The 27,946-nt window shown below is 53.4% G+C and overlaps 10 protein-coding genes across 10 annotated transcripts; 7 read left to right on the top strand and 3 right to left on the bottom strand.

Moving 5' to 3' along the window:
* Window positions 1-736: 736 nt before the first annotated feature.
* CC84DRAFT_1212283 (putative beta-mannosidase) lies at window positions 737-3,684 on the top strand (the record flags this gene model as incomplete). The annotated part of the gene is made up of 5 exons (XM_018182440.1): window positions 737-874; window positions 923-1,014; window positions 1,068-1,291; window positions 1,339-1,938; window positions 1,997-3,684. The coding sequence occupies 5 exons, from the start codon at window positions 737-739 to the stop codon at window positions 3,682-3,684; spliced, it is 2,742 nt and encodes a 913-aa protein (XP_018043147.1).
* A 1,186-nt stretch (window positions 3,685-4,870) lies between these two features.
* On the bottom strand, window positions 4,871-5,941 carry CC84DRAFT_1074117 (HET-domain-containing protein; the record flags this gene model as incomplete). The annotated part of the gene is made up of 1 exon (XM_018173694.1): window positions 4,871-5,941. A coding segment is annotated over one exon (1,071 nt), but the record flags the coding sequence as incomplete, so codon positions are not given.
* A 2,769-nt stretch (window positions 5,942-8,710) lies between these two features.
* Window positions 8,711-9,600, top strand: CC84DRAFT_158874 (uncharacterized protein). The gene has a single exon (XM_018185422.1). The coding sequence runs from the start codon at window positions 8,979-8,981 to the stop codon at window positions 9,465-9,467; it is 489 nt and encodes a 162-aa protein (XP_018043149.1). The 5' UTR covers window positions 8,711-8,978; the 3' UTR covers window positions 9,468-9,600.
* Window positions 9,601-11,176: 1,576 nt separating this feature from the next.
* On the bottom strand, window positions 11,177-13,176 carry CC84DRAFT_1160040 (uncharacterized protein). Its single transcript, XM_018177387.1, has one exon. It carries the CDS (start codon window positions 12,802-12,804, stop codon window positions 11,593-11,595), a length of 1,212 nt encoding a protein of 403 aa, XP_018043150.1. The 5' UTR covers window positions 12,805-13,176; the 3' UTR covers window positions 11,177-11,592.
* On the top strand, window positions 13,062-14,493 carry CC84DRAFT_158800 (uncharacterized protein). Its single transcript, XM_018185420.1, has one exon. The coding sequence runs from the start codon at window positions 13,436-13,438 to the stop codon at window positions 14,240-14,242; it is 807 nt and encodes a 268-aa protein (XP_018043151.1). The 5' UTR covers window positions 13,062-13,435; the 3' UTR covers window positions 14,243-14,493.
* Window positions 14,494-14,574: 81 nt separating this feature from the next.
* On the top strand, window positions 14,575-14,942 carry CC84DRAFT_1160042 (uncharacterized protein). The gene has a single exon (XM_018177388.1). The coding sequence runs from the start codon at window positions 14,649-14,651 to the stop codon at window positions 14,919-14,921; it is 273 nt and encodes a 90-aa protein (XP_018043152.1). The 5' UTR covers window positions 14,575-14,648; the 3' UTR covers window positions 14,922-14,942.
* Window positions 14,943-19,126: 4,184 nt separating this feature from the next.
* On the top strand, window positions 19,127-21,034 carry CC84DRAFT_1081137 (MFS general substrate transporter; the record flags this gene model as incomplete). Its single annotated transcript, XM_018173919.1, has 3 exons — window positions 19,127-19,354; window positions 19,415-20,102; window positions 20,268-21,034. 3 exons carry the CDS (start codon window positions 19,127-19,129, stop codon window positions 21,032-21,034), a joined length of 1,683 nt encoding a protein of 560 aa, XP_018043153.1.
* A 399-nt stretch (window positions 21,035-21,433) lies between these two features.
* Window positions 21,434-22,080, top strand: CC84DRAFT_1171456 (uncharacterized protein; the record flags this gene model as incomplete). The annotated part of the gene is made up of 2 exons (XM_018179913.1): window positions 21,434-21,589; window positions 21,772-22,080. The coding sequence occupies 2 exons, from the start codon at window positions 21,434-21,436 to the stop codon at window positions 22,078-22,080; spliced, it is 465 nt and encodes a 154-aa protein (XP_018043154.1).
* A 1,926-nt stretch (window positions 22,081-24,006) lies between these two features.
* On the top strand, window positions 24,007-26,431 carry CC84DRAFT_1160047 (ARM repeat-containing protein). The gene is made up of 3 exons (XM_018177389.1): window positions 24,007-24,473; window positions 24,523-24,883; window positions 24,933-26,431. Exons 1-3 carry the CDS (start codon window positions 24,044-24,046, stop codon window positions 26,347-26,349), a joined length of 2,208 nt encoding a protein of 735 aa, XP_018043155.1. The 5' UTR covers window positions 24,007-24,043; the 3' UTR covers window positions 26,350-26,431.
* On the bottom strand, window positions 26,392-27,711 carry CC84DRAFT_1135783 (uncharacterized protein). The gene has a single exon (XM_018176073.1). It carries the CDS (start codon window positions 27,380-27,382, stop codon window positions 26,690-26,692), a length of 693 nt encoding a protein of 230 aa, XP_018043156.1. The 5' UTR covers window positions 27,383-27,711; the 3' UTR covers window positions 26,392-26,689.
* Window positions 27,712-27,946: the final 235 nt, after the last annotated feature.

Genomic DNA, 27,946 nt, shown 5'->3' on the forward strand with positions numbered 1-27,946 from the left:
AGAAGCAAAGGGTGCATGTGCTACTAGCTGCAAATCAATTGACAATTGCGCCGTTCGTACTACGTGCTAGGTTCGCGTCCAATGTACAAGGTAAGGTCGGTGCAACTTTTGACGCGTTGCATAGTGCGCGCGTCTAGCGTGTGTCGACGCGACAGCACGGGACCGGACAGCTGGTGTGAAACGCAAACGCAAACACAACCTCACCCAATGTGGCTGGCATGGGATTGCTTTCACTGGTTGTCCTGTCCTCAGGCACTATGCTGAGGTTGGGAATCCGGTTGACGTATTGTGGGGAAACGATATCTAAGCCCACAGCTGCCTAGCAGGTACTCTAACCTGCTGTGATCGACTCCGTGCTAGCCTCGGCAGGAAGGAACCCGAAGCAGAACAATGTCACAACAGCCCACACTCGTTCAAGCCAGCATCCCTAGTTCTTATCTGATGATCAGTCGCATTTCCCCTCATTTTCTGCAAGTGCCGCCGTAAGTCTACAGCGGTTTCCCTTAGCCATGTTACTGTAGCGCTGCTATGCACAATCGGGTCGTTGACATCATAGGAGGAACACGCTGGACAAACGGTGTGATTGAGGATGCATCGAGCAATATATATCGTGGCGGCGACAATGATGATGGTATCGTTGCTGCATAATTGGCTTTGCGTTTTTCAGGATTCGTATCTCGACGAACCCACAGCCATGCTTCGTAGAAGTACTCAGGCCGTGTTGGCAGCAGCCTCCATGGTCTCGGTGGCAGTCAGTCAGCAAGTGTTAAATCTAAGTACTGTCGAGTGGACACTTACCAGTCCTAACTTTTCGTACATTTCAGTGCCTGGAAAGGTACCATCACAAGTGCATCTGGACCTACGGGAGGCGCAGGTAAGTGAGCATGATTTCGAGAACTTCGGACTAGGCTGAACCGCTCAGGTCATTGGTGATCCGCTGTACGCTTTGAATGAATTCAATCTGCGGTGGATAGCGTATTCAAATTGGACTTACACATCAGCACCTTTAGACCTGTAAGTGCATTGTAAAGCTACGCGGCAGTCCCCGGAGCTGACACACCGTGAAGGCAAAAGAACGCAAGTTCTACCTGGCTTGTGTTCAACGGCCTCGACACGTTCACTAGCATCGAATTCTGTGGCCAACATGTTGCAGCAACCAACAATCAGTTCAGGCAATACTACTTCGACGTCTCAGCTTTCTTACAATCCTGCGACAGCCCAATCTTGAGCATCAACTTCGGAAGTGCTCCGATCATTGCGAATGCCACACGAGCAATCCCAGGCCAAGAGAGTATGTCAATCCAGACACTGGATGATCATCGCTGACGTTGAAGCTAGCCTGGCCATTCGGCGTACAACAACTATACGAGTTCCCCAACAGAGAATACATCCGCAAGGAGCAGAGTGACTTTGGGTGGGATTGGGGTCCTGCATTTGCCCCCGCCGGCATATGGTTGCCAGCTTATGTGGTACAGTTACCGCGACAGAATGTGTACGTACGCAACACGCTTGTGGATATCTATCGCGAGGGACAGCACAACTTCTATGCCCCAGATCAAAGCAAGGACTGGGTTTTGAATGCTAGCGTCGACTACCTTGGATCGCTACCTTCCGGAGCCAACGTACAGTATACCATATCGGGCGCGAGCGGGGACTTGCTGGCCGGATCTCTTTCCAACGTTACGTCCGAGGCTGGAAGACTTACAGGTAGCACATCAGTGCCAGACGGTGCGGTAGAGCTTTGGTGGCCAGTAGGCATGGGCCGACAACAGCTATACAATCTGACCTTGAACGTGGTGGATAGCAGCAACACGACGGTGGTAACTGTAACTAAGCGGATTGGATTCCGTACGATCTTCAACAATCAGACGCCGATATCTCAGGAGCAATTAGATCTCGGAGTCGCTCCGGGTGGCAACTGGCACTTTGAGATCAATGGTACACAGTCCTCGGAAGAGTCGATTATAATGGAGATAGATGCTAACGGATGTGATAGGACACGAGTTCTACGCGAAAGGTTCTAATTTTATTCCGCCTGATGTATTCTGGCCTACCGTCACGGAAGACCGGTTGCGTCAGTTGTTTGATAGTGTGGTCGATGGGAACCAGAACATGCTGCGTGTCTGGTCATCAGGAGCGTACTCGCCCGATTTTATGTACGATCTTGCGGACGAGATGGGCATCCTGTTATGGAGTGAGTTCGAGTTCGGCTGTGCGTTGTACCCAGTCAACGAGGAGTTCTTAGAGAATGTGGCACACGAAGTGGAGTATCAAGTCCGCCGAGTGAACCATCACCCCTCACTTGCGTACTGGGCAGGAGGCAACGAGCTTGAAAACTTGGAACTTCCAACGGTCAACAAGACGGCGCCTAAGGAGTATCCACGGTATCTAGCGGAGTACGAGACGCTCTTCCTTGACACCATTGTGCCGATCGTCCTTGGCAATACGAGAAGTATTTCGTACTCACCGTCGAGCACGACCAATGGCTGGCAGAGTCTCGACTTTTCCAAATCTCAGCCGATCACACAACGTTATGAGAACCTCACCGAGGGCTCCATTTATGGCGACACAGATTTCTACAATTACAACTTCAGCCAGCTGGGAAACATCTCAAGATATCCAGTCGGCCGCTTCGCGAACGAATTCGGCTACCACAGCATGCCTTCTCTACAGAGCTGGCAACAAGCCGTCGCGCCTGAAGACCTCTCCTTCAACTCGTCCGTCGTCATGTTGCGCGACCATCACCCACCGGCAGGAGGCGTAAACACGTCCAACTTCTACAACGCATCCATCGGTCAAGGACAGATGACAATGGCCGTTCAGGAGTGGTATCCAGTCCCGCAAAAGACCGACTCTCTGGCAAACTTCTCAGCCTGGTGTCACTCTACCCAAATCTTCCAAGCCGAATTTTACAAGTTCCAAATCGAATTTTACCGCCGAGGAAGTGCGCTTCCAGAGCGCCAGCTCGGTTCGCTGTACTGGCAGCTCGAGGACCAGTGGCAAGCACCTACATGGGCGGGTATAGAATATGACGGCAGGTGGAAAGTGCTACACTACGTTGCGAAAGACATCTACAAGCCTGTCGTCATTTCCGCATATCGCAACGTGACCAACAACGACTTCGAAATCTGGGCCATCTCAGATCTGTGGTCTCCTATCTCAGCGTCAGTCAACCTAACGTGGTACGATTGGTCTGGGAACAAACTCAACATCAGCATGGATGCAGCAGCAAACGTGTCCATCGGTGCAATAAACGGGACGAAGATCCTCGGGTCAAATCTTGATACGATTCTCCAAGGTCAGGATGCCACGAATGCAATTCTTCGCATGGACGTATCAGCGCAAGGCCCGCTGCCGAACTCGAATACGACGCAGATTTTCACGCACTCAAATTGGTTCCATCCTGCACCGCTCTCTCAGTCTAACATTACTGATCCTGGGCTCGAGCTGAGTCAGGACAATGATGCTTTCAAGGTCAAGGCGACGAGTGGAGTCGCGGCATTCGTATGGCTAGATTATCCTGGTGGCACGGTCCTAAGCTTTGAAGACAATGGGTTCTGGCTCGCGAAGGGAGAGGAGAAAGAAATGGGGTACAAAGTGAAGAGTGATACTACGGGAGGGAAGTGGAAGAATGCGGTGACTGTGAGGAGCTTGTGGAATAACACGCTGTCTGAGGGGTACTGAGGCGCCTGTTCAATGAGGTCGACGTCAAATTTAGATGCACTCAGTAATGTTAAGGAATATGTTTGACAACTTGCCACAATGGTCGAAGGTTGCCATCATCGGCATTCCCGTGATCTCCATTGCATTGAAGTCTATAGAAAGGCATAATCATGGTAAATAGGAGCAGATTTGTTTGGTATCGACATGATGGGCTATCAGAGTCACGGCGCCTCACGTGTTGCTGGGAGATTTTGACGAGTTAGACCCTATCCAGTAAAGACAACTCCAGTCCAATGTAACGAATTAGAGACTCAACCCACGTGGTTCACCGCGGATCCCTCTCGAAATACTGCGATGCTGTTGCTATGTTCGTTCTGTCACGTGTCAATGGGGAACTAGGCAGTAGCGGGGTGATGAATGCAACTTGAAAAGCTGAAACATGGATCATTGCAGTTCGTTGTGCGACGCCGATCAGAACGACCGGTCATTAGCCCGAAGCTCAAAACAGGAGCTCGACGGTGTAGGAAGCGCTACTACGGTAATACGAAAGAAGCCTGAGCAGAGTGCCTTACCACAAGGTGAACAATGCATAGATTGATTGTAATCAGAGTCTTGCCTTCGTATAATTTACTGCCTATTCGCCCACAGCGATGTTCCTACTCGAGGAGACGGCATATAGAGAATCACACCAACAAGTCGAACACGCGCTTAGAGTGCAGGGACGATAACCGTCTTTGCATCATTCTTCACTACTTGCAATTTTTCGGAATTTGGGAGTTGACGCTACAGCTATCTACTCCAGAACGATCGTCCCCCACTCACAATGTATTCTCCGTTCCTCACGCGTTTTGAGTGTCAAGACATTGTTTGTTTGCTTCCTGTGCGACCACGTGAAATAGAAAGCCCGATCCCTGGGGATTGCTGAAATGGTGCCCCAATGCCCCATTTGGAGAACACCAAATCGGTGAAAAGTGCCGTTCCCAGTGTCTTTCAGAACGATGCCGGTGCATTGACCCGCCCCTTTCTCAAAGACGAGGACCGGCCAGGGATAAGTCACTATTGGTTTGATGTCATCGAATTCTGGCTTGAGAAGCCCAGTGAATATGGAAGAATTGCAAATGGTATGTCTTTTTGATTCATCCAAGGTACGGAATTGCATATATGGCCCGGCTGCGGGATATTGACCTCTGGGACGATCATGATCCGGCAATGAAAACCATACCTGGGTCAGCCAGCCCGTGAGAGTCAACCGTGGAGAAAATTGGTGAACATTCCGATGGAGTTCCATATCTCTGACATAATCGTCCACTTTGATCGGATTCGAATGGAGACCTAAGATGCAGACACTGACATTGTTGCCACCATGCAAACCGAGATTTACGTCATCTTCGTATATTCCCGTGAGATTTTCCCATGCGACCCAGCTCCAAGAAGGAAAACTCTGTCGCTTTCTGAGCAAATTGTTGTCATTGTCATGCGTTGGAGTCCATAACAATGCGTTGGAAAGTTGTGTCTCCAACGGTACTGTCTTTGGAGTCTTTGTATGGAATGGAAGCCCCCACAGATGATACAGTGGCTCATCTGACTTCCAGAACTGATTGAGTATACCCATAAAAGCGTTCAAGGAATCAGACTCATACGATAATTCCCGCTGCACGTAGGTGCTTATGCGTTCGGTGATATCACCCGGTTGTGTGGCGACTCCCCATGGAAAGGCTTGCAGATCGTCGGAGAGAGGATTATCCACCCATACTGGTCTGGGACGGGACGAGAATAGAGTTGTGATTGATTCGCAGGTATGCATCTCCAGGCACTGAAAGTAGATCTGTTGATTAGTGAAGACCAGTCGACGACGTGAAAGCAGTCCTTCTTGATATGTCCATCCTCGCATTGACCACTTGCTATTTCTGATGGCGTCCCTGCTAGCTGGTACTCGGATAAGCTTCCTTCCTTTGATGTACAGGAAGTCTTGAGGGGTGCGTGCCAAACAAGAAATCCCCGGTAGACCATGATCTGCACCCTCGTTTGCAGCATTGACGATCGTCACTGTTGCGCCTTGGTAAATTTTGTCCATGTTCTGAATAAGAAGATGTTTAGTTTTAGTGGCCGTTTGGTCAATGCAGTAGCGATCGATCCACAGGTACCTTAATCTGAGCGATTGTGTACACTTTATTGCATCTTCAATGAGCATCGGTGCAGGAGTGGGTAACCTGAGAGAAAGATCGTCCACGGATTTTGCAGCCGGAGTGCCCCAGACATAACTCAAAGCAGCAAATCTGCAGTCTTGTGGTGCTCTCACAATGGTGCGGGTATCGCAGTCGATGACGTGGAATCCCGGCAAGGACACCGAGCTGATACTGGCGCAGCTAGACATGTGTTTGGCGTCACAATGATTTAGCCACCTTTCCACAATTTCCCAGTCAATCTTATCCGGTCGTATACTTCGTGCACTCAAATCTTCGCCAGCCAAATTGTTCTGCGTTGCCTCAAAGAGCATCCAGACTAACGGGCTTGAGGCGTCATCACGACCAACAGCTAGAGAGATACCGGAAAAGCCTTCTATACCCTGAGCCCTTAGTATGGTGGAAGCTGAGTTTGGAATTCTCCGTGCCATCATCCTAGAAAGGGCTCGATTAGCATCGTATTGTAATCACAGCAAACAGCCTAGGCTCGATCAACTCACGTTTTGCACAGCAATGCGCACAACTCGCAATGCTTCGAGAGTTGATGAGAGCTGAACAATGTAGCCATACGGCTGTGTGGATTGACGATGGAACGGAGGTCCATTGCACCCAAAGGAAGAGCTGCGCATCGCTCACATAGGTAAACCTCCTCTTGCCGCTGACTTTCCTTCATCATCGCCAATTGTATATTGATGGGATATTCGCACTAATTTTGAACGAAGAGAGGTTGCGGAAAACGTTTGATGTTGCAACTGAGGTGATTAGAAGAACGAGGCGGTGATAGCAAGTGGCTGTGCAATGCGGATACGATCTCACCGCGAATAAGAAGTCGACGGGAGATCACCAATCAGCACAGCCCGCGTCAAAGTAAAGCATTCACAGAAAAATTATCTGATTGGTTCAAACAAAGCGCCATAGATCAAAAGTTTTGCACTGGATACAACTTCAAGAAAGTGTATGTACATAGATCACACTAGATCATACTCTACTTACAAAGCTTCAGGTCTCAAGAAATCGAATCAAACGGATGAACACAATACAGTTTTCTTCTGAGATACGACTGGCATAGTATAACAGCTCTCCCCGACGCAATTTGTGAATGGAGTAATGCAGCGAGGTTAGAACTTGCTACAAGATACCCTCCAAAGTACTCAGGCCTGTGCACTAGTCGAATGTTGGTCGCATTCGATTAGTTACTTCAACAACATCGCACTTGAGCCAGCCAAAGCTGGCAGTGTCACGATCAAGAGTTCAATTATCGCTCACTGGCCTGCCACTTCACCGCCCCCCGCCAGCTGCCTCACATTGTATCGACACTAAAGCGTGGCTACTTTGGCCGATCAGTGCTATACCGCTTTGATTTTTTAGAGCAACCTTCCATGCCATAATTACACCTTTGTTCAAGCAGCCAGCATGTCGTTGCGCTTACAAACTATATGTGGCCAGGAATCAAAATAAACCGTAGTAAAGGAGAACGTAACTTTTGAAAGGCACCGATGCCAAGGTTCATTCGAAACCCCGAAGTCACAATTATCGCTCCCTCAACCTCAGAGCAAGAAGAGTTCGCACACATTCTACGTTATAAGATGTTCTCAAACGATCGTTCCCATACGCTGCCACCTCGCAGATAGTTCCTCAGGCTCCCACAGATAAGTCCTGTTTCGTCGCTTCCGGTCTGCCTCTGTACTCCAGCACTGTAAGCCTTCACATGTCATGTGATACAATATATCTATGATAGATTCCCACTTTCCATACCTTGACAACTTGGCTCTACCCATTCCCTTTCTATCTACTCACGCTCGATACATGCCTGCTTGACACTGCAACCCCAATTCCATCTATTCCTATCCCGTAACGCTCATTTCGTATCCTCTACCCAAAATACTTCCCGCGCACTTTATCCCCATTGGACGGAAAATCCACTTTTAGCCCTGCACGCCCACCTCCCCAAAACGCCGTCCTAACCGCCGCGCAATATACACGAAATTGGTTCGCGGGACAAGCCACATTGCATCCTTCCCAAACACCTCTGCAGCAGCACAAGACCACCCTTCTGCGGGGTCAGCCGTTCTGGTACGGTACAACGACGGCATCTCGGCAGGCTATTTGATCTCGGCTCTGAGAATCGCCTGCGCACTTAGGCTCGGATCCGGAATCGCTTCTCGCCTGCGCAGGAGGACGTCAAGTACTATTGTAGCCGACCTACTCCATAGAGCGAAGACCAGCGCTCCAGCGGTCGCCGTGTAACTTGTCAGCGCGCGAGTGGTACAAAGACCGCGATCACCTCGTCGGCTATGTGCACTACTGTACTCGCGACGCATGGCTCCCTCGGGGACGCAGCTCTGGCGCTGATCCCGTGATCTGCACGTTGGCGGTCACGTTAGGATCACCACCTGACAACTACTAGAATAGGGAAGAAGCGACGTTGCACCCGTCCGATCCGCAGCGCGCAGTCTCCACCTCGGCCCGGCGTCGGGTAAGACGAAAAGACGCATACTGTACGCTGTTCTAAATCGCTGCGCTGAGCTCAGCACGCGTAGCTGCCGTGCAACCGCACGACTACCATGTGCGACTAGAACCGTCGTGGCTCCGCCCATGTAAGCTGCAGCCAGGCTTGTGCGACTATTTTGCGCGACAAAGGTCGCTAAATAAAGATTGCGGTGGTCTTTGTGCAGTGTGCGTCTGCATGGCACAGCTCAGGCCATGTATAGCTGTCTTCCATGTTTACATTCCCGAATATTGCATTTGAATTGATCGAGATATTGTTTGTTCCTTGATGGAGGTACTCGAAGAGGGGCTATTCAGCCGCCGGCGCCGTCCTGGCAGCGGACATGATCGTCCCGTGCGGCACGTGGTGAGGTAACCAGGACCCCGCTCTACGGGGGACGTTCACTACCTTTTCGGACATAACGGAGAGGGATCTGCTACGGACGTGTAGCAAGATATGCGCGTCTTGTATCAGCCATAGCGCCTGTTACGCTCATCTCTCAATACCGTACGTTGATGGTGTCGTTAGTCACTGGACGGTATCCAGTTTCCCTGGTGGGCTTGACGGCCAAATCCATGAAGATGCGACCCACGGCGTTTCGTCATCGAGGCAGATGACTTCGATGTAGGGATTCCAGCCGCACAATGCATGAAAGCTCCCCACATCACATCGTCACCGTTCGACGTTTGTCTACGCGAGTTGTCAAGCCTATGGCCGCGAGCGTGGAGCAAGGCAGGGCGCTTACGGCGTCCTCCGTCATCGCGGAAGGCAAGAAGAGGCGCACCTCACGCCGAGATGATGCCCTGCATGGCCTGCTGACCGATTCTGCAACCCCTCGAGCTCGCCCGCATTGGCTGGCATTCCTCCGCTGTCAAGATCTGTCGGCCGTCACCGAGGAATGGAAGCATGCGTCGATACGTGTTGTGCTAGGGGATTGGGAATGCGGAGAGCATGGCACGCATGTAACCTTCCAACAGTGTTCCAAACCCAGGTCTGAGCATCACGGCGGCGCGAGGGAACAAGAATCCAGCGTCTGCGGGGTAAAAGTGGGCATCTGCGATTGGCTTTCGTCATGGTTCGGCCGTTGCAGCGCAGGAGCAGGCATGCGAGCGCACGGATGGCGCTGGGCATGAAAGTTTCGAAACGCTGGCCATCGGCCCGTCTGGATTGGCTTGTCCGTGCATGAACCGCTCCAACTCCAGATGCGAACCGCCCGCATGTCGCGTGGGTTAGCGCCATCCCTGCGAGCTTATGGGGACAAGTGCTTAGAGTGCAACATTCTCAAGCATATGAAGGAAATCACTTTCCTTTCGCTGTTCCGTGTCGCGGAGTCTGGGGAAGGAGTGTTGCACGGAATGGACCCAACATCGCGCCTCTTCCGGACGGTAGCGAACGAGGAATGGAGAAGCGCGCCCAAGGTCATATGCGTCGCGCAAGAGACCGTCGCACAATAATGCTTGGACAGCATTTCCCGTTCACGAGTGTCAATCGCGGAGATGTATCTGAAATCGTAAGCTGCCAATCGCCTGGCAATGGCAATGTGGCTGGGGAGGGAGGCGTAGAGGAGATCAGCTGGTGCACCCTCAATCTATCCCTTCACCACAAACGGAGTCGTGTACCCTGCGAACGGGTCGGTGTTGGCGGTCGCTGTGTGACCGCCATCCCGTTCGTCCGTCCCAGCCTTCTGCTTTTTGCGGCTTGGGGGCCATCTTTGGAAGCAGGAACAGATTCACATGCAGCTTCCCAAACGCTGCTGCCTGGCAATGCGCAAGGGGCTATCCGTGTCCAACACAGTAACTGGGTGGAAGGATCATTTGCCGTATCATATCAAGCGCCGTTCGGGAATCATACACAGTCATCGCCATGGGTGCCTTGGACGCCCTAAAGAGCCTCCATGCATCCCGTCGCCTAGTTGCGCGTGTGCTCCGTCTTGGGGGGCAAAAGCTGTAGATTGGAGTTCCAGATGATATCGTACGCGAGGCTGAGACCAAGGCAAGCGTAAGACGACCCATACAACACGTTCGTTGATGCCCGTCTCGGGTTACCAATGGCGCGGGATGATATCTCGCCCTCCAATCGTCGCACCTGTGCAGCACACGATGCGCCGCATGGTGCGCTCGCAGTAATCGCGCCTGATTCTGTCGCATCAGAGAATGCGACAGATGCATGTCCAGCCATCGAGATATCGTATCAGCAGACGCAAGAAGGCATCGAGCAATGGAAAGAGGCCGCTGTCCGCCCGCACACCCTCAGCACGAAACGGCCTTCGGCGGCGGGAGGCTATTGGCTTCCTGCGGCCCGCATCACATTCCGTAGGGCGCTCTCGTCAGCCGCCCAGGTGAAGAAGCAAGAGGAGAAACTAAGAAAGCCAATCTCGAAGGACGCCCACGTTTTTCTTCGGCGCAGCCTTCCATGCAGCGCGTAAGGCTGATGCGAAGAGCAGTCCTTGTTCGCTGGCGCTGAAAGCAAGGCAGAAGGCGCAGCAGTCGCCAATAGCGAAGCGAACGCGGATATGCAAGCGCCCGTTGGCTAGGACGGTATTCTAGTGACTGTGATGACGTTGCGCAGAGGCCTATTAGGTCGCGATATTTCCAGCAGGAGGCGTAGCCCAGTTGCGAATTACTCGGAATTCGGGCTTTGTTATTTCGGGAAGAGGGTAACAATTGTGGGGTGTGGTGGCACAGAAGAAGCAAGGTAGTGAAAAGACCATGGCCTGAGACCAATGCGAGGTACCGTTCCTGCCGACGTCTCACATGCCATGTGGAAAGACGGGCAGGTTTGGTTGGTGGCTGTCGTTGTGCATGACTGGTAGTCACGGCAGTGAGGTTCAGGATCATGGAGGTAGGGTGAATAGGTAATATATTGGTAAAAATGTGTGGTATCGTTTTTGACCTCGCGGTCGCCAACGCGCTTCTAAGTCCATATCTAAAGACACCATGCCCAGTGGTGATGTCAACCACTCTGATGCCAGCCAGACGGAAAGGAAACCAGTGAAGACCATAACGATTGGAAAGGGGGAATCGTAAAGAGAAACTTTTCCGGTGACCCAGGTCCCGCCCAATGCAGTTTCCTCCTAGTAGTACATTTGGATCGTCCAGAAAATGCAGTGCAGAATTACAATTAAACCAGAAAATGACGCACGGGTATCTCGCAGTAAGAGCAAAGACTGAGTGCAGACAAACCAAAAGGCAAGGAAAAGCAGTAACAATAAGAGGCCATACCATGGTCTCAAGCAGAGCAAGGGCCAGCGAAAAGCGCCTAGGCCGTGGGGTGGCGAAGAATCTCTTCGCAGTTCGCATCAAAACGCATGGACCAAAGACGCATGCCAGTCATAAGCTTCTCGGTCTTCTCGAGCTCACGATCGCGACCAAAAATGGAGTCGACGAACTCGCAGCCGCTGTTTTTGCCCATAGCAAGAGGCTTCTTGTCTCCCGTCTCTTTCTTAGCGGCCTTCCACATGTAGTCCTCACACACTTTGAGGAGTTTGGCAAAGCGAATCCAGAGACGCTCGCCGCTCTCGAGGAAGTCCTCGACCATCTCATGGTTCTCCTTCTTGCGAATCTTGGGCATGGTCTCTTCGGCGCGCTTGACTTTGCCAGCAAGCTGGATGAGGAGAAGCCAGAGCTCGCCGGCCATCTCGGCGAGAGGGGTGGCTGGACCATAGTGGAAGACGGTCCAGTCGTAGATCCACTTGCCGAGGGAGTTTGCGTCGAAGACGCTGCCCAGCAACATGATGGGCTCTTCGGTAGGGTCCCAATTCTTGTACGAGTAGCCAGCAGGGATACCGGCGCGGCGCGCGTCTTCCTCGGTTGCTTTTGCTGCCGTCTTGGTTGGCGGTGCAGGCCGCTTCGCCGCGGTGTTGGCGGTGGGCTGCGGCTGCGGACGGCTGGTGTGAGACGCACGTCGTGGACGGCTCGCCTTTGGCTCTGATTCATAGATTGGGACCTGGTGGCGGACGTTGTAATCAGCATAACCGTACGAGGCGTGTCGAGTGTACGGCGGCGGTGGCTCTCGCTCGTAGACGTGGTCGAAGTCGCCATAGACGTCCTTGGGTTGCACGTAGCGCGCTGATAGCGACGGACGACGAGCCTTCTCACGATTGGAACGTTTGAGAGGCGTCGCGTCCGTGTCGCGGCGTTGCCGGCTCGTTGGAGCGTAACCAAAATAACCACTTACATATTCGGGCGTGCGCTGTGGCGTCTGGTAGTAGCGCGGCGACATGTACTGCGGCGTGTTGGCCCCGCGCGGCGAGGCGTAGGTGTTGTACTGCGGCGGGACAGCGTGCGACGCGCGGCGCGAGTGGCCCTGGACCTTGGGCGAGGCGTGCGGCGACGGCGAGGCTCCTTGGGCGCCGTAGCGGGGAGAGTAATAGCCAGGGCCGGGCGACATTGGCGGCGTCTGGCGGTGCGGGTAGCCGTCGTAGGGCATGTAGCCCGGGGGAGGCGTGGGGTACTGGGGAGCGAAGTTCATGGTCGCGGTGATGGCGGCACCGGATGCGCCTTTTTGGGGGGAGCGGAAAAGAGGCGGCGGACGAGGGGCGGGCGCGCGCGCAACTGTGAATCACCACCTCACCGGTCGCAGATTCCGTTTGTGTGTCGTTGTCGAGTGTGAGTGTAGGGAGAGGAGAGCTCAGCGGCAGAGAAGGAAAGGTGAATCTGTCGACAGCACATTGAGCTTTGCGGTGGTCTGTTGGTCGAAAATGCCAGAAGGATCCAGTATGGGGATCCTGGGTCGCGGTGTGGTGAAGTGCTTGGTAATATGGATGTAGTCAGGACGAGCCTCAAGTGTGCGCGAAGCGGAGGGCCCGGCTGGTTATGTACTGCATTGGGATTCTCACCCGCGGGCCAAAAGCGACCGCAGCCTGACGGGGGGACCCTGCCGTGCACCCACCCCTTGTCCGCTAGACGTCCGCCCCCTGACACCCCCGATGCGATCCCTAATCTATGGGTCTGACTACGACACCCGCTATATTGCTGCCCGGGAGCGAGCGACTGGCGCCTCAGCCTCCACGCGGCGCTGAGTGTGCTGCGAGGGTGCTCGCTGCGCACGATTCACAGGCACAGGCACAGGCACAGGCGCTGGCGCTGGCTGGCACTGGCACATGCGAACAGGAGGGCAGCCTCGCCACTCGCCGTGCGTATCCAAACGCCGTGTTTTGTTATTGTCAGCGGTAATATTGGCGTCCAAGACGCTGCCTGCTCCCATCCAAATATCCGACCCTGGCGAGCCCGCTGTGCCCTTTGCTGTGCCACGCTTGGGCAACGCATCGCAGCGCTCTTCTGCGCGCACCCTGCCCAGCTGCGCAGTGTTCAGCACCCATCGATTCGTGCTATCGTTTCGTGTAGCGTGTGTGCGCTCCTCGGCCCAGCTCTGCGACGGCCTCCCAAGGGACAGGACCTCGCGCTCCACTGCTCATGAAGATCCAACGTCAGGCAGCGTGGGCGCTCGTCAATGCGCGCTGAATGCAACCGGCCGGCCGTGTCCTGAGGGCTGTCCGTGGCCCCAGCGGCCTCCATCCTTCGACGACGCGGGACGGCGGAGGCAGGCTCGCTCGGCCGCCGAGGACGAGAGCCCAAAGGACGCGCCTGTGCATGCGCTGCGACGACTTGTCGGCCAACATTCCCCTCAGCGCTTGCTCGCTCGCGACGTCTCTAGCTCCGCAGCTACACCGCGCCGGCGTCGCGGAAGGCGGACGAGTCTGGAGTGCTCCCGTCCCAGACGGGACGCAAGCGTACCAAAATTTGGCTGCCCAACGGCTCGTCTGGTGGCGCTGGGATGCCCTGCCCAAACGTCGCAACTCGAGTTGAGCCGCACCGCAAGAGCACGCTTGGGGCTCACCGCGAGCCCCTCGAGTGTTGCGGTAGGACCGCTCAGCAATCTCCGCCTAGGAGAAAAATTTTCTCGATAATGTCTCACAAATTGTTACTTGGATCATGCTGCTGCTGGCGCCCATGTTTACTTACCGCTACTCTGGACATCGTGAGCTTTCATCTCTCTTCGCTTTGTGTATGGATGACGGCGGCCCCGCTGCTGCACCTTCGCGCAGCCACCGCGCCCATGATTCGACGGCACGCCGAGAACAACACAGCGGACATGCTGCGATCTCCAGTGCGTGCAGCTGGGCTTGTCTTGAAGCAGGTTTCCTCGACCGCAGTCGACTGTGCGCAGCCGCTCAGTGGTTAAAACGGAACGCCTTGACCCGCTTTCTGCATGAAGCCTTCCTGCTTGACTTTGTTTCTGCCGCCATTCCTACCCTTGCAATCTCTCCTCGAAATCTTGGCACACAATCAAGTCGAATTTTGGAACCTTACCCGATGCCCCTATTGGCCTTCGTTGCATCTTTGATCCCTGTGGCGCTCGACGGCTGCATGCCTACCGAGCCCACAACACACTTCCAACGTCAAAATTCCCCTACGCTGCCTCGACAACTCATCTTGCGTATGGATGCTCTGACTCTTCGTCCGGTGTTTGCTCCACTACCCGTAACAGCGCGATTGGTTCTGTCTCACCGCGATATCGCGACGCCTTATCTCGAGAGCACGCACACTGTCGCGATGCCTCTCCACGAATGCGCTATGGCCGCGTAGATGTCCTGTATCATTTACACCGAAAGTCACCGGGCGGAACGTTGCCCCGGCGGCACCGATTTGTACTACTCCGGGATGTACTGCGCACACCAACTATCGTCTGGCCAAGCCATGACGCAGCCCTACTCGGGTTTACGCAGCATCGCCTTTGCAGCCCTGCCATCGTATCGTGGGTTTGCAGCGCTCGCAGACTGACCAGGAGGCCACGTTTGATGTGCTGGCTGAGCAATGCACATGCACGTCCGCTCTAGCGTGCATCCACCTGTCAGTGTAATCCCAAAATATTTCCCCAGTCGTCTCGCTTCCTCCAATCCCGTTTCGCAATGACCCCTGTCACCAAGCACTGTGTCAGGGTCCTGTGGCGGTGCAAAAGGTTTCGATCACATGATACCACATAGTTTGCCCATTCAGGACATACACCGTGGTGGCGAACTTTTGAAGCATCTCTTGTGGCAAGTGTAGGCATCGGACGTCCCGGAGCTGAAGCAAGAGCTTGGCTGTTGAACTGCTCCCATCCGTTTCCTGACATGTCACCTCAACAACTGCCTGGCCGAACTCCGATAGACCCGCCTCGTCCGAATGGCGATTTCTTGTCTTCGTCCGCACTGTCAGATATTTCATTGGCGCTCCGAACGCAACATGTGATCAAAGCGACTCTAATGCACTTTCCCTTGGCCCCGGAGATGGACGCGAGACGAGACGTCGCCAGCGCAGAGACCCAGATCCTGGACTTGCCCCTCCAGCTTCAGCTATGACTCCACTCTCTACCTGCCGCCACGCAAGACATATCTGGTGACAGTACCAATCGCCAGCTGCTTTACTTTCCTGCCATTATCCATGAAGGAGGCAAAGGTAAGTGTGGCGTAGGCGCGGCGAAAAGCGAGTTTCAAGAGTAGTCAAAATTCGATGGGTGACTCATCGTTCAGGAGACCAGTCTCGTGTCTGCTAGCGAGCAACAACAGGCTTTTCCCGGCAAACGCGCTGGAGCAGCAAACAAGTAGCATGCAAGCGGGCGGAGCGTGTGCGTCACCATGCGTGTTCCCCCAATGCTGTGGGAGCAAACCATAAAAAATAGCCGCCCACCAGTGTAGCCTCATCGTGGCTCCACGACCACGTCGCTGTCCACAGGCGCCTACTATTGCAAGGTCCGCACCAGGATTCTATCCGCCGCTACCAACATTACAGTCATTCTGATTCATTACCACGTTCCGTGCGTTTTCTTTTTCTGGGTCGAGCACCGTGCGGAAACGAAGTATAATCATCCCTGCTCCTTACCAGTCGAATACCTCGTGCGCGCTGAGTGGACGTTCCCACTGCCCGCATCCACTCTCAGCTTTGTTCCCACGTCCACTGGGACTGCAACGATCACTCCAGGGTCATTTGGTGGGAGAGGACATCCTCTATCGCTCGCACACCATAGCATCCTTCCACTGCCGATTGGCTTTCACCGCACATACTGTCTTATCAGCGCATGGGCCACGGCACGTACCATAGCACGCCTTTGCGGCGGCCTCTCGCGTTGCTGTTGCCTAGGGGAAATTAAGATGGCTGACGACATGCTCCAAAATGAAGGCAACCGTTCGAGTAGCACTCGTGATCGCGTGGCAAACGAAACAAGAAGTACGCGTGCAAATTAGACCTTGCAGGCAACCGCGCCGATACGCGAGTCAGAGTCATAATTAGTGACCTGTGAATGGGTCGTCTCTTTGCGTATAGTCGTCTCTATCAGTTGTTGTCTGCGAGATTCATTGCGCATCCCTGATACGGCCGTTAGGTTGATTGCAGTGTTGTCTTGTCAAACCGAATCTCGTCTACTATCGCGAAAATTCATTCGTGCGGATAGAAGGACTTCTGACGACCCTGCGCATTGGAAGTCCGCACGCGATCCGGAGGCATGATGGATGACTTGGAAATAGTCAGACGCTCTGTAGACGTCACTGTATAGTTGCTCGCATGCAGAGCTACACTCACAACGCAGCATCTCTGCGGTCCCACAACGCGCCGCCACAAGTGCTAGATTCTCTATTCGCCACAAACAGACACAGCAGGTAACGTTGACCCTAGGTCTGACCATATACTCTCCTACCAACGCAGAAGTAACGTCCGAGTCGCGCTTCGACTACATCTTGATTTTCCGACACTCACTTTCGTTTGTATCTTGGGGTAAACACTGTTGTAACGACTGCCGTCTAGAAATCACCTTAATCTTTTCCAGTCGGAGACTTGAATGATGCTGAAGTGGTTCGGGCACTGTGAATACACAAGATATCGACAAAATGCTGCAGCACCGGCTTTTAAGATGATTAGGAGGCCTCTTGCAATGACTGTTCCATCAGATTGTAGAGTATGCATCCTCTTTGATCCCGGCGCATCCCCTCCCCCTTGATCTTGTATACAGCACCGCCTGAACATCGTTCTCCGCTAACTCCTTAATCATGCGAGTGAACAGCGCGTACAACGGCCAGGAAGTATTCCCAATCACTTTCCCCAAAACTTTTGTCAACTTCTCATACTGCAGGACAGTTCGTCCCGCCACATTGTAAGGTTTTCTCCATACGGTAAAAACATCACCATTCGAACTTAAACGCGCACTCAAACCGGAACTGCCTTTGTGCAGCAATTTTCGGTGGCGTGGTCCCCTCCCAGGTCCGCCTACTCAACGTCTCCACCACTCGTCAAGACACATCATCACAACACCGCGCTGTTGCTTATCAGGTGCTGGAATTGCCCCAGAAAGAGTATAAAACCGGGACACCACCTCCACTAAAACCCCCACGTCCCCAGCCGTCCTGTCGAGACGAAGAGAAAGAAAATTGAAAAACTGCATGACCGCCGCTGAGGCCCGCTTTCTCCGACGCATTCCAGACGACAAACAGCCGCTATTGCATAGCGAAGCGCTAGAGGAAGCCTTGCAACATTGCGCGAATGAAGTGCATGCGCTCTTGAGGGTGGGGATTGTCAACCATCGCATATCGCGAGAATGGAGGGGGTCCAGTTCATCACGCGCCAAGTGTAGCTCTCCTTGTATTGCAGCTAGGGCTCGGACAGTGGAGGAAGAAAGCGTATTTCCATCGAAGGTTGTGCTGGATGTTGGTGGCAGTGGCAGGCCATACATGATGGAGGTCTGTGGCTTCACTGCGTCGGAAATCTGCGTTCGCTGAATTGCACCGGGATAGATCATGCAGGACTTAAACATGGTCTGCGAAGAATACTGGATGCCACGTCGCCAATGTCCGCACCAATTTGCTTCACTCTTCACAACATTACACCGAGGCACCTCACCAGAGCTTCGACAGATCCTGCAACACAGATGCTCATTCTCGTGAGTCTAAAACTCGGACGGTCTCAACAAAGAGATGGTGTTAATAGCATTGTAGATGGATCCATCCATGCTGGTCTCCTTCTCTGCCAGGGTATCGACTTTTTCACAATAGCTTCCCCAAAAATTCATTCCTTCGTACAATTACGTTAGCTTCACAGAATGCCATGCGGGCTATATGTTTTACTTCAGCTTTTGTACACCAAAATCTTCCGTCGATAGAGTGCTGAATCCAAAGCGCCGACACACTGCAGTGCAGCCACTAGTGCCGCGGAGCCTCGTCCGTCTCACGCAGCCTCCCTCGCTACTCTCCAGAGGAAATCTAGCCCTAGATCTGCGACCATAAAACCCAGACACTACTTAAAAGCACAGGCGTCGTAGCCTCAACATTTGCGCACGGCTGGCTGACTGATGCGTGGCACGTCGTCAATTGGGGTTCCCATATGCTAGGCTAACCTATCAGCAGTCCTGCAACGCAAGCCAAGCGAGAAAAGGTGCATGGGAAGGCCTAGAACAGCGATGCGTGCGCCAGTCTGAGGTTAGCCAGCCAGAGGTGATGTTTCACTCGGTGCGGGGGCGAGATGGTTGCTGAAAAGGTGGACGTCCCCGCGAGAGTTTTGTTGATCGTCCGGTGGAACTTGTGCGAAGAAGACGCATTTTGATTGATGTAAGTACTGCGCTCAAGAAGTCCGCATAATTTGGTTGGATGTGATAGTTTGGTTGCCGGTATTGTTGAGCGCGCAGAAACTGCGAAAAACCTGATCATGAACATGAACACTCTCAAAGTAGATTGCCTGAGCCCTCCACGGCCGGCGAGAGCTTTTGAACACGCAGCTAACTTAGACAGATGACCTGACGACATCCTTACTGATTTCCGCTTTGAAAGATGGACTCTGCCGAAAGCGTAGAGATCAAGACTTATGCAGTAGGCGTAACTGCGGTCATTGAAGATGAGGACATCGAAAGAGCGTCAAGTACAATTGCAGTGACCGCAGTAACAAAAACCCCATCCAACTGGAGGAAGCCTTATCAGTTCTGGCTGGCTTCACTGTCGCTATGGTTGATAGTGCTGCTTGTGACGCTCGATGCGACGGCATTGGCGGTTGCGATCCCGGTAGGCCTACTCTCGTGTTGTCACAAAGATCTCAAACCTATGGGCTGACCTTGAACACAGAGTATGACAGTCCAGCTCAACGGTACGACCATAGAAGCCTTCTGGGCGAGCATCGCCTTCATGCTCGCCGTAGCCGTCGTTCAACCCATCTATGTCACCGTTTCAGATGTCCTCGGACGACGTATACCACTTTTCGCAGGTTTAGCTCTCTTCTCTACCGGTGCTGTCGTCTTTGCTTTGGCGCAGAACATGAGGACAGCCATTGCAGGGAGAGTTCTGCAAGGCCTCGGCGGTGGCGGTCTGGATGTACTTAGCGAAGTCATCGTCACGGATATGACAACCCTCAAAGAGCGGCCGCTATGGATAGGTCTTCTCACCGTTCCAATGGCGATTGGAAGTATCCTTGGACCCGTTATCGGAGCGCTCTTCAGCGAGTATGCCAGCTGGCGATGGCTCGGATGGTATAACTTGCCTTTCGTCGCAGTTGCAGCGCCATGCGCATTCTTGTTCTTGAAGTTGAAGCCTGTCGAGGACTCACTGAGAACCAAACTGAAGAAGTTGGACTGGACTGGTATGGCGTTGTTTGCTGCCGGGGCGGTCCTCTTTGCGCTGCCATTAAGCTGGGCTCCTGCTATCTACCCATGGTCTTCCTGGAGGACATTGGTTCCTTTCGTATTAGGCATTGCGTTACTTGTTGGCTTTGCTGTTTGGGAGAAATATCCCGCGCAGCCGTGTATCCCACACCGGAGTACGTAAGCCCGGGGTACAAGTTCTAAATGCTAGGTGCAAGCAATATCTGAATCTTCCAGATATTATCTACGCTTTAGCTGAGCTGAACCCTCATACCTCCCTTCCCTAATCTTCTATCCTTTGATACAATGTACCTATCACTAACTTGTAACCCTAACTTTAGTCATGGGAAACACCACCGCGCAAGTGACACTGGTTGGCGGATTCATCCATGGCGCAATTATTTACGGCGTCCTGCTGTACCTGCCGCTGTACTTCCAAGCAGTTTTCCGCGAGACACCTCTCCAAGCAGCCGTTTCTGTCCTACCAATGTGCGTTACTGTCGTAATTGTCAGTGGCATCGCAGCACTGGCAGTCGAACAGACGCGCAGGTATCGTTGGTCGATATGGATGGGATGGATCCTGCTCGCTGTTGGAATGGGTCTCATATCGCTGTGGAAGCGTGACACGTCTCTTGCTGCATCAGTCAGCTTTCAGATAATTACTGGCTTTGGACTCGGGTCACTCTTCACAGTGCCAACCATCGCAATGCAAGCCAGCGCTCCTACGGTCGACGATCAGGGTCTCGCTGCCGGGACACTCGTGTCCTTCCGCCTATTTGGAGGCTTGGTTGGTATGGCCTGTGGTGCAACAGCCTTTAATAGCGTATTTGGGAGTGTGATCTACCAGGTAGGGGCGCTGCCGCGGGATGTTGCTGCTTTGGCAGATCCTGCAATGGCGATTGGATTCATACCGCACTTGAGGAACGTTTCGGTGCCAGGGTCCTTGCTGGATAGGATCGTCGATGCATATGCAGGCTCATTGAGAGTGATTTGGTGGATATTAGCAGGATTCGCCGTCGTTGGGGCGCTTGTGTCACTTGGGATGAAGGAGATTTCCCTTGAGAACGAGGAAGTAGGGAGACAGAATTGGGAAAACAAGGAAGAGTGATGTGGAAACGGAAGGGGCGTCAATTTCTCGCAACGAATATAATTTACCACCGGTACATTTAAAGAGCGCTTTGATAGTGCAACTGTCCACTACCTAAGCCCAAAATTTTCGAATCCCTTGTCGATAATGTTCACAGATAAAAAAAGGCACTAATGAAGAGGGGAGGTGCGAAGTGGACATGCCGTTAAGAACAAACGACGAAACAAGAATTAGTACTCAATACCAAAATCACATGGCCTTTTTTTTATGCATTATAGCACTTGTTTCTCACCGCAGATCACAACAGCTCGGAAACGACAGATAATTTGATAGTCGGAATAAATACACCAAGCCAGCAGGGTGACAGAAGCCACAGACGCGATCCCGCCCTAGGATCAGCGGGGCACCTGCTCAACACAAATGGCCAAACTTGAGAAATATAGAAGAGAGATCTGCCGCGACATCATACCAGTTGATGCGCAAGTCCATATCCACGCCAGGTTCAGAAAGTATACCTGGACACGAATCAACTCTACTCTACTCCTCATCATCATCGTCGTCGTCACCGTCACCGTCGTCAGTCGGCGTCGGAGCCGCGGGCTTGGTCCACGTAGGCTTAGCAGACTTAGTCGGCTTGACGGGAGGAAGGCCGGTGGGCGGGGCGGGAGGGCCGGACGGAGTAGGCCTGGAGTTGGTTAGCTGTGCTGCTACGGACATGAAGTTTGGGTTTTTCGACGTACTTGACGGAGCGGCTAAAGGTGCTGGGAGTGGGCTTGGGGCCTGAGGGCTTGGAGCTAGGCGCTGGGGGGGCGGAAGGCTTGGAGCTGGGTGCGGGAGGGGCAGATGGCTTTGAGCTTGGATGTGCCGGGGGAGAGACTGTCGGAACCGGAGGCAGAGAAGGCTTGGAGACGGTCGGGATTGGAGGAAGCGAGGGCTTGGATACAGTCGGGATCGGAGGCAGCGAAGGCTTCGAGATGCTTGCGGTGGGCTTTGGTTTCTCGTCTTCAGGCAGAGGATTGCCAGCGGCAATGCTGCTGGCGAGGATCAGTCCTTGCTATACGCGGTAGTAAGGGAGATGGTATTCGCTTGCCTGGTCATGCCCAAAATGTAGAGAGCTGTGGAGAGCTTCATGATGATTATGCTGCGTCAGAGTGAACACTTTTCCGTATGAGTTGCTGGTACTGTTCATACAACGTAGTCAGAACATCTTTATATAAGTTTCTTGCTCATTTAAAATCAAGAAATAGAGCAGAGCATGGCCAAGACAAAGTATTAAAGACGGCTCATAAGACCGCCTATCCGCAGCCTTGCGCTTTGGCTCAGCAAGAAGCAAAAGCACGCTTCGCTCCATGTCCAGATCTTTAGCCAGCGTCTGACCAGGGTTGAGAGCCAGGAAAAGGTTCGCACCAAAGGCCAAGCGTGGGACAGTGGAATGATGGTGAATTAGCGTGTTCGACGCCAATTTCGTGATATGAAGTCTTGTATGAGCGTCTTCTTTCATGCAGGTAGCAGAGCCCACCGGAAAGAAAGGTCCTATGCAATTGGGGAAGCTGCCCGATTGTCTGAAACCCGGAGATCTAAGACTGGCTCCGCGGTTGATAAATCTTCTACGGTGGCTATGAAACTATTACTGTTGTTTGATTTTGACCAATAACTGGAAATCACAGAGCCGTAGTTTACAGCGAGCATGTACAGACTGATAGCAGAAGAAGATTGTAGCAACTTCTTGAAAGTTGCAGTGGTGGGTATGTAGACCTAGTTGCGATGCACTGTGTATGTTGCACGGGCCGCAAGCAAGCCAGACTGTGAGATGCACACTGCGGTGCAATGCACTGTTGTGACAGGGTTGACGACATACGTGTGGTAGGTGTAGAACTAGCACTATATCGTTGGGTTGGATACGCGTGGCGCGAAGTTGTCGTGGAATTGCGAAAGTCCGTAGGCCAATGGCACCACTGCGCTGAGTCCAGTGGTACGGTCGTCAGCTTGGGCATACTAGACGTTCTAGGACGGAAACCCGGAACGAATTGTGATGAGTATGTTGATGATGCCATCGAGGGCGATGGCGTACGTAGAATTAAGCATCTACTCAAGCCATTACCCGATTGACCGCGAAGCCTCATAGAGATGTATGCACGGTTATTCTGATAATATACTCCCGGTGGGGTAAATCTGTCTCTGGTGAGATGCTGGGTACCCTGCAGGAAATCTCCCGATATTAAGGCACGGGAAACTCGTATTCATCGATGATCGCTTTGATTAAGATGTGTTTGAAGGAGCCTTCCGAGTCACGGTCTTAGATCTACCGACCTGTGATGGCTAGTCATTCTGATGCTCGTTGCACGGATCAGAGATGCCCGAATACTTACAACTATTGTAGTGGGCTTGCGCTGAACGCAGACCGGATCACAGGAGGGTGATTCCAGTGGAGGAGCACTAGTCATAGGGCGATGTGATGCGCCTTCGACCCATACTCGTGCGGTTCAACCTGCACTTGGGACCAGAGCTAGCACGATGCACCGTCATGGAGCCCCAGTCGAGTTGGAATGGGGTGAGCCAATGAGGCGAGGCTTGACAGGGTCAGTCGTAACAACAAAGAGGAGTTGTGGTCCTGGTGGAGCAACATGGGACTTGAGCTGTTGGTGTGCGGAGGCAATTTGCATATACTGCAGGATCAATATGTAGCTATCCGGAATAGCACCGATTCGTTTCGAGCAGAATTGCACAATGACGTGCTAGTACCTGAGCAGTTGCGCTGCCTATCGCATCGAGGACGGACGGATATGGCGACATAGATTCTTCCCGCGAATGCGTAATCGGAACATCTAGAATGTCGTTAAGCAGTAGTGACGGAGGAAATGCTGCAATTCAGTGGTCCGGGAGAGAAAGGCGGGAGCTGCCTCATCGGGGTTGGGTCTAGCCGGATACGATATAGTGTGCTGCACGGCGAGAATCTGGCGCAAAAAGTTCGAGATCAGATTTCAAGCGCTCCAGTGCTCACCCAGTCAATAATCGACAAAAACCTCCAAGATGGCTGGTATTAAGCGAAAATCCGCAGCTGCCGCGCAGCCCGAAGTCAAGAGCAAGAGCAAGAAAGTCAAGACCGAAAAGCCGGCGAAGCGATCAAGCGACAAGGACGCGGTCAAGCTCTCGAAGAGCTCCAAGAAGTCGAAGCGCAAAGATGATTCCGACGATCTTATGGAGTCAGACACAAGCGAGGTGGAGAATGGCTTCTACGGATTCTCGGCAAGCAAAGACGAAGACGCGCCCATGGCCGATGAGGCCGACGACGGATTTGTTGGAGAAGAGCTCGAGGCCGCGCTAGACAATGACACAGTCAAAGAGAAGAAGAAGAGCAAAAAGGACAAGGATGGCAAGAGCGAAAACAAGAAGGAGAAGAAGGCTTCGAAAGAGAGCGGAGCAGCAGAAGAGAAATCCTCTGCGCTGGCAGGCCTGAACGGTAAGCGATGCCGTCCACTGAAATGCCTTCGCGCTGACACAATGCTCAGCCAATTCTTCGCGCGAGGCTCACGCCAAGCAGAAGGCGCTTGCAAAAGAGCGCAAAGCTGCCAGACCTAACGCTGAGGTCATGGAACAACTGAAGGAGCTGTGGGAGAAGTTGAGACTGAAGGCCAACGTCTCCGCAGAAGAAAGGAAAGATCTCATCGACAGGACCTTCGAGCTTGTAACTGGCCGCATCAAGGAGTTCGTCTTCAAGCACGACACCGTTCGCGTCATCCAGTCTGCGCTCAAATACACACACTCAATGGATCAAAGGCGCATTATTGCCCAAGAGCTCAAGGGCGAGTTCAAAGGCTTGGCTGAGGGAAAATACGCCAAGTTTCTGATCGCAAAGCTCCTGGAGAAGGGGTATGTCCGCAACGCGCCGCAAGAAATCAGTACACTAACGCGTGCACAGAGACGCAGAGATCCGCGGGCTGATTATTCAAGAGTTCTACGGGAACGTCCGCCGTTTGATCAACCACCCCGAAGCTTCGTGGATTCTCGACGATACGTATCGCCAAGTTGCTACACCCGCACAAAAGGCACGACTCCTGCGAGAGTGGTATGGTCCCGAGTTCTCCATCAAGGGGCTTGGAGACGATAAGGATGTCGACAACAGTGATCTGAATGCGATCTTGGAAAAGTCCCCCGAGAAGCGTAAGCCAATCATGGACTACCTGGAGCAGCAGATCAACCAGCTCATCCAGAAGAAACAAACCGGTTTCACCATGCTTCACGACGCCATGCTACAATATTTCCTAACCTGCAAACCGAACACAACCGAAGCAAGCGATTTCTTGGATCACCTCAAGCCGGATCCTACCCTAAAAGAAGGAGAGGAGGCAGACAACATTGATCTGCTCAAGAACCTGGCTTTCACAAAGCCCGGTTCGCGCCTTGTGTCACTTGCTTTCGCCTATGGAGCTGCGAAAGACCGCAAGATCCTGTTGCGGCCATACAAGGATACCATTGAGACTATGGCGTACGACGCTAACGCTCACAATGTCTTGTTGGCGGCATTGGCGGTCACGGATGACACGAAGCTGACCTCGAAGTCAATCTTTGGCGAGCTGCTGCCCGCTGTTGGGAGCGACCAACTTGCAGAGAAGATACAAAACCTGTCCAACGACGCCCGCGCACGCTGTGTCCTCCTGTACCCTTTTGCATCGGACTCAAAGTGGCTTCTAGATGAGGAAACTCGTGGAAGGCTCGCGGAAGTGTACAAGGTCCGCGAGATCACCTCAAAGAAGGATGCAAATATCCGAAATCAGGAACTTGCGAAGGCCATTGAGCCCCAGCTTCTGGCAGCTGTCAGTCAAAATGCGGAGTATTTGGCCCAGTCCTACCAGGGACTGCAACTCATTGGCGAAGTGCTCGTCGGAGCACCAGAAGTTGAGCCGAAGGTGCGACAAGAGGCCCTGAAGAAGGTGGCGGGTCTTTCACGGCAAATCATCGACGGGGGTGGATTCATTACTAGTCACGGTAAGAACATGCTCAAAACACTGGTCCAGGGCGGTAAATTCGATCCCAAGACCAAGAAGGTCGTGCCTGTAGACCCGCCGCTGGGCTTTGCAGACCTGTTTTGGAGCCAAATCAAGGGCGACTTGATGACATGGGCGACCGGCGAGGGTGCCTTCGTCATTGTTGGCTTGGTTGAGTCTGAGAATTTCGGACACAAGGACGAAGTCATACAGGCGCTGAAGAAGGGTCGCAAGCAATTGCAGGAGGCCGCAGGTCCTGCTAGGGATGCAAAGACGCCGAAGCCAAAGAAGGGGGCTGCACCACAAAGCCGGGGCAACGCCGGGGCGAGGATATTGCTGGAGAAGCTGTAGATACCACGGTGATCTTGGGTTATATTGCGTTCGACGAATAGAATTTGATGGAGAAGCATTGATTGTTGGCGTATGTTAATGTCCACTCATGTTAACACCATACTTCCGACTTTGCTTCTCATTCCGTCTTCTGGCTCCGATATGGGGCACTAAGGCTACAGTGAGCACAGAAACTCAGAGCAACACCGATTTGACCGCCTTTCCGAGGGCAAGACTATTACCCGCAGTCTACGGCGCATGTCCCTTATCAGCCGTGGCGTACCCGGTCAATATAGGCAAGCTGTCCACAATAGCCTTCGCAACGACTACGCGTCTCTTCAACGCGCCAAGCTGGCAAATCTCACTCAACCCTCCTCCGTACGCCGCGGCCCGAGTCTTCGGAACCCATTCCAGTGACCACCTCGGAGATCAGCTCTCGAAGCTGCTGCTGGACTTCGTCTGTCTGGAAGTCCTCTCGCGATGCAAGCTCCTCTATGCGCCTCCGGATCTCAGGGTCTGGCGCTTCGCCCGCGGCGTCTTCTGCCATGGTGCCAACGTTGATCTGCACGCCGTTGGGCAGCGGTGGCGGCGGGTGCACGCCTTCAGTCTCTGCCACTCCAGCGCTCACGGGTTGTGCTTGTCCGGCACCGCGCAAACCTCGCAAGTACTGACAGACTTCGTGCGCCTCGCCCTCCTCTTCTGCAATCTTTTCCTCTGCAGTCTTGCCATCGGCATTGCGAATGCCCCGGTCCGCGCCTAGCTCTTCTACGAGACAGCGCGCAACGTCGGCCTGTTCCGCAGCGAACAGCGCCGACTCGCCATCCTCGTCAAGCTTGTTAACGTCGACGTTGTATTTCTGGATGAGTTCGCGCAGCACCTCGAGCTGGTTGTAGGAGGCGGCGGCGTGGACGAGCGAGTAGCCGTGCGCATCGGAGGCTGAGGCGAGCTGCGGGTGCTGGACAAGCGAGGCGAGAATAGAATTGGGCCGCGTATCGATCAGGTTCAGCAGCAGGTCGATGGTGGGCGCGGGCAGCGTCTGCTGTGGCGAGGCCATGGCGGACAAGGTCAAGATCTCCGTCCAGTTTGCGACACGCGTTTGCGGGTGGCTTTGGTGCTGCTGGCAAGCGTATGCGGCGTATTCGCGGGCAAACAAAAGTTCGATTTTTGGTGTTGGCTACGTCAACCGCCACAGTGTGGTAACTCCGCAATGCCGCCGCGCTGCTCGCTCCGCGGGGGACCATCTCTCGGCCCCTTCTCTGAGATCCACCGGATTTTCGATCCCTGCGCGCGCATCAACGTAGCTCTCTTCCATTGTGAGCGAAACAGCGTCCATCTCCCGGCGCAGCTTCGGCGGAACTTTGACATCGCCGTGCGGAGACCAAGATGCCGGGCGAGTGCAGCGGGATGCGCTCCGCCATCAGCGTCACTGGGCAGCGCTAGCGAGCTGATTCGCAAGCTAAGTGGCGATCCGCAAGCTCAGCCTCGAACTGAACGTCAGAGCGCTGTCGCGTGTCTAGGTCCTAGTTAGTGCGTCTCCTTTGCTGACCTGCTCTTCGCTGTCCGCTGTTTTCGTCACGTCTTGCCTCTTTCTTTGACCATAGTAATCGGCGTCTAAAAC

Source organism: Paraphaeosphaeria sporulosa (assembly GCF_001642045.1).
Source record: "Paraphaeosphaeria sporulosa strain AP3s5-JAC2a unplaced genomic scaffold CC84scaffold_1, whole genome shotgun sequence".
Taxonomy (NCBI): Eukaryota; Fungi; Ascomycota; class Dothideomycetes; order Pleosporales; family Didymosphaeriaceae; genus Paraphaeosphaeria; species Paraphaeosphaeria sporulosa.

Excerpts from the sequence above, each read along its gene's own strand:
- CC84DRAFT_1135783 (XM_018176073.1), bottom strand. The coding sequence starts at position 27,382 with ATGGCCTCGCCACAGCAGACGCTGCCCGCGCCCACCATCGACCTGCTG.
- CC84DRAFT_1160040 (XM_018177387.1), bottom strand. The coding sequence starts at position 12,804 with ATGAACTTCGCTCCCCAGTACCCCACGCCTCCCCCGGGCTACATGCCC.
- CC84DRAFT_158874 (XM_018185422.1), top strand. The coding sequence starts at position 8,979 with ATGCATGAAAGCTCCCCACATCACATCGTCACCGTTCGACGTTTGTCT.
- CC84DRAFT_158800 (XM_018185420.1), top strand. The coding sequence starts at position 13,436 with ATGCGAACAGGAGGGCAGCCTCGCCACTCGCCGTGCGTATCCAAACGC.
- CC84DRAFT_1160042 (XM_018177388.1), top strand. The coding sequence starts at position 14,649 with ATGCCCCTATTGGCCTTCGTTGCATCTTTGATCCCTGTGGCGCTCGAC.
- CC84DRAFT_1160047 (XM_018177389.1), top strand. The coding sequence starts at position 24,044 with ATGGCTGGTATTAAGCGAAAATCCGCAGCTGCCGCGCAGCCCGAAGTC. Across the intron at positions 24,474-24,522 it reads TGCGCTGGCAGGCCTGAACG|CCAATTCTTCGCGCGAGGCT; the intron begins GTAAGCGATGCC and ends CACAATGCTCAG. Across the intron at positions 24,884-24,932 it reads GCAAAGCTCCTGGAGAAGGG|AGACGCAGAGATCCGCGGGC; the intron begins GTATGTCCGCAA and ends ACGCGTGCACAG.